Genomic DNA, 6,748 nt, shown 5'->3' on the forward strand with positions numbered 1-6,748 from the left:
ACAGACACTTGCTTAAACATTCTATTAGTAAAGACATTGTCAACACTCTCTACACAAAGCTTGACGTCTGTCCAAGTAGCTATTTCCTAGCCCTTTTCAAACAGCAGGCTTGTTGAGCATGGACCTAATATGCAAATTCCTGGGCTTGAATTTCAACAGTGCTCATGTATAATAACCTTTTCCCCTCAAGAGGCAAGGCAGCAGTCTTATTAAATCCCTCCAGGTGCTAAAGATTCAGGGATAGGAACAGTCTCCTGTCGGTGGCCTTCAGGGAACCTCCAAAGTACGCAAGAAACAAATGCCCCTTGCCTGTCTGGAGGCAGACAGCTTCGGGGTCCATGAGCCTCACCTCTTTGAAGAGCTCGGATAACTCACTGGACAGGAATAGCATTATCCTCTTACTAACTTTGATGGGTTTATTTTTAAGCCAGTTAGCTTTAATCATATTGATTTCTCAACTCCGTTATAAAATCTTTTACCCAGGGATCTGACTTTAGGAAGACTTCGGAAATTCTCTTTTCATTTTTTTTTTCCTCTTTGCAGGTCCCCTCTGACACTTTAAGTCAACAGCCCTGAAGTCATTCCCTATAAAGACACACTTAGTACTTCCCTTCCCCCACACAATCTTGCTTCCTCTCCTGTTTCTCAATAAATATCTAAAATGATAAACCTACAAATCTCAGAACTGCCAACACTGCTCAGGAAGGTAAATGTAAGACTCTGGGGTGGTTCTTTCTTGGCAGTGTTCTAGTTCCAGTCAACAGTAGAGGATATCTTCCCACTACAAGAAACAGGTGGGTCTGAGCAGACAGCTTCTGATAAGGGGAACATCTTGCCCCACCTCCACCCTCTTGCCAGCCTAGAACAACAAACTGTCTTCTCCCAGGGCTAACTGGGACTGACTGAGCTGCCGAAGAAAGATGTGTATAAGCTGTTCCCTAAAATGAAACAGGGGTCATTTACTATCTACCTGTTATAGAAATGGTCCCATTGTATACAGACATCCTGAACTGGCAGCCATGTCTCCTAAGCCCTGTACACACACTTGCATCAGGTAACTGAAGAAAGAGCTAGTGGTGAGATGCAGGAATTCATTCTGACATATAAACTGATATGTACAAACTCCTGTGCACAAAGGGAAATAGCACCTCACTCCACAGACAAGGAATGACTGACTCTACTCAGAGGTCTTAAGACACCTCAGACCAACCTCAGAAGGAGGATGTGTTTCCAGCAAGTTCACACCACCTCTCAATTCCAGTGAGACCACCTAAGCACATCCCTAACTTAGCAGCCCCCTCTTGGCCTATCTGAGTGTTCTGTCCTCAGACTAGAGAATTTAAAGAGAAAATGCACACCCACAGCCCCAAGTATGTGAGACACCATAACTCATTCTAGAGGAGAGACATCTGTGCTAAAAAGAAAAAGCCCGTGAAAACCTTCATATTCTGTCCTGGCATTCAGCTGCTCTCTCCAAAACCTTTCTAGACAGTTGCTTCATTTTAACTCCTGTCCATGAGCAGACAAAATAAACGAGCTAAGACAGAGATCATGCAGACAGCTGCCTCAGTGGGAACCTAGATTTTTAGAGGTCTTCAGCAATCATACAACATGGCCTCTCCCTCCCCTGAGCAAAGCTGCACACACACACCCCTGCTTGCTGCCAGGAAATACTCAGAGGGCCTATCGGCCCCAAACACCCTTCTGGGAAAAAGGGAATGCTTTATTTTACCCAGCCCAAAGAAGCATGATGATTAATTAGAAAGCATTTGCTCAAGAGAAGGCTCCAGCCAACCTTTCCAGGTGCTGGGGCCTGGCCCCCAGATCTGGAGAAGGGAATAGGCAGGTAGAAGCAACGTTGTTTTCTAAGATCTGGGGCATGGCAACCATCCTGGGGAGTGATGAAAGTTCAGTTTTCAAAGTACAGAGACCCCCAGAAATGTGACTTCAGTCCAGTCTAAGGATATAGTTGGATATATATACATACACATGTGCAGCACCCGCCAGTTCCTCCCTGAGAACTGACTGTCACTCACAGTGCTGAAAGGAAGCAATGCTCACCAGGCTCCCCTGCATAACTTCTGAGCACTCATGGCTGTACGGCTTTTTTTTTCCTTTGAGTTTATCAAAAGGAAATTCCAGGAAGTCATGGCATTGATCAGCCAATAATAAGTAGTAATAATATCAAAAGTAATCCCTCCCTAGGAAGCAAATGTTCATGTTTACAGCTACCTGATCCATTCAAATCGCCAAAGAGCAGAGCCAGAAGGAACCATAGCGTTCACTGTAGCTGCAAAGGCAAATTCTAGTTGTTGGAACCAGAAGATTCCACTAAAGGTCACTTCCAGTACAGACTGAAAATAGTCTCAATCTTTTTTTTTTTTTTTTTTTTTTTTGAATCAGCCTACCTCATTTTCAACAAGCTAAATGAATATAACTGCCCCCAGAAAATATAACAGCTTTAAAACAACTCTCTGGTATCCTAAAACCAAAGGTCACTTTCATATTTTAACTCCCTACCACTTTGAAGTTGCAGTCTTTACTCCCTTCTCCCAGCACCACACACACACACACACACACACACACACACACACACACAGATGTCAAGGCTAAATATACCCATGGAGCCACCCTCCACAAGCTAAGAGAGGAAGCTGTGTGAGACCCCTTGCCTGCAGCTTCTATTGCTCACATTCCAGAATGCTACAGAAGCTGTGCTAAGTGTCAGTGCAGACAGCAAGTCCTTCTGAAGCACAGATGGCAAGTGAGAAGACTTCCCACAGAAAAAGGATACTTCCATTCCACTATACTAATACAGGCTCTTCGGATGGGGTTATTGAGCGATAAACAGAAAAGGGCGCGAGCAGGCCGGCTGTTGGACGAGTTACCCTGTTTTTTGCTCTTGGCGTATTGCTGACGTTTTCTTTGGGAGAGAGATCCTACAGGTGGGGGTGCAGAGGTGCTCATGGTCTGGGCGGCCTTGGCCTGTCTAGCAGCATCGATTGCAGCTTGCCAAGACAGGACCGTTTGCTTGGAGCTGTTCGGCTGAGAAGTTGGTCCTTCACCAGAAATAGGGAGTCTGGTGCCTCTTGCATAGTTTGCCTCTGAGGAGAAGATGAAAAGAGATTTTTAAAAATGAAAATAAAAGACTTCAATCCATAGTATCTTTACAGAGCAAAGGTGTTGCCCATCAACAATAAAAGGAATCATTCTTGTGTTTCCATTTGAACCTCGTGTCCTATTTTTCACAAGCAGTGGGGTTTGGTCAGGCAATACAACAGGAAAAGTGCACAGAGCTCTGCTCTGAATGTCAATCATGCAGGATCATTGCTGCACCACACCCAAGCACATTAGTGCTCTCTCATACCTGTGTCTTCAAAGAGAATCTTTCAGTGCATCTTCTCTGACAAGCTAAGGCTAGTCTCAATTTATCCCATGTCTTCTCTGACTCTGAAAACACATGTATCTCTCATGGTCTAACAGATATGCACAACTGCCTTTCTCTGAAATTAATTACTTACACACACACAGCCAATAATTCAATAGTCTTAACCATTTTTAAGGTGTTCCTCCAACATCTTTCCACAGCCACAAATAATTTTTTTTTTCTACATGGAAAAAAAAAGTCTTCATTGGCACCAGGCAATACCAAAAGCCCCATAACAAATATCTAGATTATGCACTAACACTTCCTGCAAATGAAAATTCATGATGCTTGGGACTCATTTCCTCCACAAGCTTCCGAAAACAGAAAAACATCTTTAGGGCTTTTTTGCATTTTAAATTGCAGCAGCAGCAGCAGCAGCAGCCAAGCCAGCATCCAGTCAGCCTGCATCCCTACACCTAAGAGACAGGATGCATTATGCCAGGGAGTCTCAAGCCTATTCGAGAATTATCTCATTGCTTGGAGCTGTTGTAGAGTAGCATCCAGGTACACACAAGGCGAAAACCCAAGGGGGCCTCCACGTGTGAAGCTCCCCTCCCTGCGCGTCAGGCCATTCCTCGGAAGGTCTCACAGGTGCCTACATTGGGCCCCCATCGCCTCTGCTAAAGCAAAAGTCAAAGTAAAAGTGGTGGCAGAGAGGTTGGAGGGATGGGCGTTTGCAAAACCAATTATCACTAAGTACAGAGTCAAAGCAATCACAGGTCTCCTGCCCGGCAAGCCTGAGACAGAATCAAAGCAAGCAGGCAGCACACAATCTGAGCTCAGCGACTAGTCTTGCCAAGCTTTGCCTTTGAGAAGCGCTCACCGGGAAAGGCATCAAGCATACCGAGGTTGGAAGATGCCAACGACCTCCAAAGAGGGAGGCTGGCTAAAAGCCACCCCAACCTCCCTAGACCCAGCCCCGCTGGTGTGGAAACTGCACGTGGTGCTGTGGCCAGGCTGAGTTGCAGAGCCCCACAGCGGCAGCGACTCTCTGGGCATTGCTAGGTTACGGACGTGTGCACAGAGGCGCTGGGAGCGGGAATACACACTCCACCCGACCCTGTTCCCCCATATTCCAAAACCTGGGCTTCTCTCAAAAAAGGTGGGACGTGTACTTTACCATACCACCCAGGGGGTAAAAGTGGAGCAACCCTAGAATGTTCCTGATGATACTAGGGACCTTCTTCTTGGTCAACCAGGGCCGGGGAGGAGGGGAAAGAGATAAGAGGCTGGAAAGGGGGCTCAGGTTGAAGACAAACACCCATCGCTCGGGGCGATGAAAGAGGAAAGTTGAGCCCGAGGACAGTGAACCTGAATCCCCTGACTCAAGCCCCTTGGCTGCACAGTACTCCACACACCCAAAGGCCGCCCCCACCCCAACAAATGCAGAATTAACTCTGACATTCAGGGCCCGAAGGGGGAGAACAGAGTAGCTGCCGCGCATCTCCCCTTTCTATGTAGATGACACCAAGCCAGAAGCATCATCTCCAACCCCCTCAACCCACCCAGCGCATGGGAGATGGGGGGGGGGGGCGCGTTGGGAAGAGGAGGATCATGATAGGATGAGGTTTAGCAGCGGGTACCCAGGCTCTGGCTGCTCACCGTTCGAGTGGTCCTCTTGCTGCCGTTGATGCTGCATTTTTTTCATCATCATCATCATCATCATCCACGAACATTTATTGAGCGCCTACTGTGTGCAGGGCACTATGCTCAGCGTTAGGGAGGGGGAGAACGGGTAAGGGGTTATGGATAGGTAGGAGCCGCGGTCCCTGCCCTTATTTTCGCTTCAGCAGGGGGTGGGGAAGGACAGAGACAAATAACCAAAAATAAGGATAATTTATAAAAACCGCCTGCCACCCACGCTCCTTCTTTTTTCAAAAATGGAGCAAAATAAACTTTTTGTAAAAAATAAAATCAGATGTATATATTATCTTAATAATATATACATGTAATTTTTTATTTTTTTATTTTTTTTATTTTTTTTATTTTTTTTTTTATTTTTTTTTTTTTTTGCTGCAAAGGAGAATTGGCTTGGTCCCCTCCTCTAGCGGAGGGACGCCGCGGTGGTGCCCGCCCGGCCGCCCGGGCCGCTCGGCGCGCCCCCCATGCCGCCCGTCCGCCCGCCGCGGTGCCCGGTGCCCCGCCGCCGCCCGCGCCGCCGCTGGCTCGGGACCGCGGGCAACCGGAGCTCACATCCGGGGACGGAGGCGCTCGCCCGCCCGCCCGCTCCGCGCCAGCCGCGCCGCGCTGCACGCCGGCTTCGCCCTGGCGACGCTGCGCGCCCGCCGCCGTCCCCCGCCCTCCCCCGCGCGCCCGGGCCTCCCACCGGCCGCGCCGCGCCCCAGCTGCCGGCCTGCGGCCCACGCGCCCCCGGGGCTCCACGGCAAGCGACTCGGGCTGCCGCCACCCCCCGGCCTGGCGCGGCTGACCGAGGGTTAAGTGCTCTGCAGCCGCCAGCCGCCGGGTTAACCCCCTCCGCGCCGCGCCCCTTCCCCGAGCCAGGCCCGTGGGGCCCCGTGCCTGCTGCTGGGGGCGCAGATGCGCCGCTCTTCTGCAGGGCGTCCCTGGGCGGAGGCTGCTGGGGCTCCTGGGGTCCCCTGGGCGACTTCAGGTGGTCCAGGCTCGCGGCACACCTGGGGGAGGCCCCGCCCCCCCACCGGGAACCCAGGTGTCCCCAGGCGATAGCCGCAGCCGCATCAAAGCTCACGGTTCGCTGGCTCTGCCTGGACCAGACAGGCGTCCCCCAACCCTGCTTCCTCCAGTTTTGGGGTGCAGAGGAATGGAGGAGTCCTGCTCTTTAGGGAGCACTAACTGTCCTCGGGGAACTGCCCTCAGCCCTGACTCGCCCTCCTCCGCACCCTCCCTCGCCCTTTGCATACGTGGCGGTGGGCTCCCTCCCTCTCACCAAGACCTCCACGTGTGTTTGGAGGCAGGTACAGAGAAGTGACAGCCAAGGTCTTTCAAGCCACTAGTGCCGAGAGGTATACAGTGCAGCTCAAATAGATGAATGACTCGTTTAGGAAAGAAGACTTTGTTTTGTACCTTCTCAGCCTCCTGTTTGGAGTGGGGAAGGTCTACAGGCCCCAGCTCCTGTCTAGAGGGGGAAATACTGTATCTAGTGGATGACTGATATTTTTCATTTAGCTTTGTGCTGGCTGTTGGGAAAAGGCGTCAGCTTTGTTACTTTGCAGGATTCGATTTATTTGTCTTTGTTCGGATCTGCTTGTTCCTACTGAGTTTTAGAACGTTTGAGAACAGTGTCTTTAAAGCAAAAGGCTCAGCGTGAATTAAGAAAATAAATGTTTATGGGAAGGTGCTCCT

The 6,748-nt window shown here is 49.9% G+C and overlaps 1 protein-coding gene across 12 annotated transcripts in view; it reads right to left on the bottom strand.

Moving 5' to 3' along the window:
• Positions 1-5,344, bottom strand: part of Cacna1d (calcium voltage-gated channel subunit alpha1 D) — a 307,097-nt gene extending 301,753 nt beyond the window's left edge. For all 12 annotated transcript variants that reach the window (XM_036198994.1, XM_036198989.1, XM_036198990.1 and 9 more), the window contains exons 1-2: positions 5,030-5,344; positions 2,795-3,104 (exon numbers count right to left, since the gene is read on the bottom strand). In XM_036198994.1, the coding sequence (XP_036054887.1) occupies positions 2,795-3,104; positions 5,030-5,093 (374 nt within the window). In that variant the 5' untranslated portion in view covers positions 5,094-5,344. The remainder of the gene's footprint in view (positions 1-2,794; positions 3,105-5,029) is intronic.
• Between the last annotated feature and the right edge of the window lie 1,404 nt (positions 5,345-6,748).

The sequence above is a fragment of the Onychomys torridus genome, chromosome 9 (genome assembly GCF_903995425.1).
Source record: "Onychomys torridus chromosome 9, mOncTor1.1, whole genome shotgun sequence".
NCBI lineage: Eukaryota > Metazoa > Chordata > Mammalia > Rodentia > Cricetidae > Onychomys > Onychomys torridus.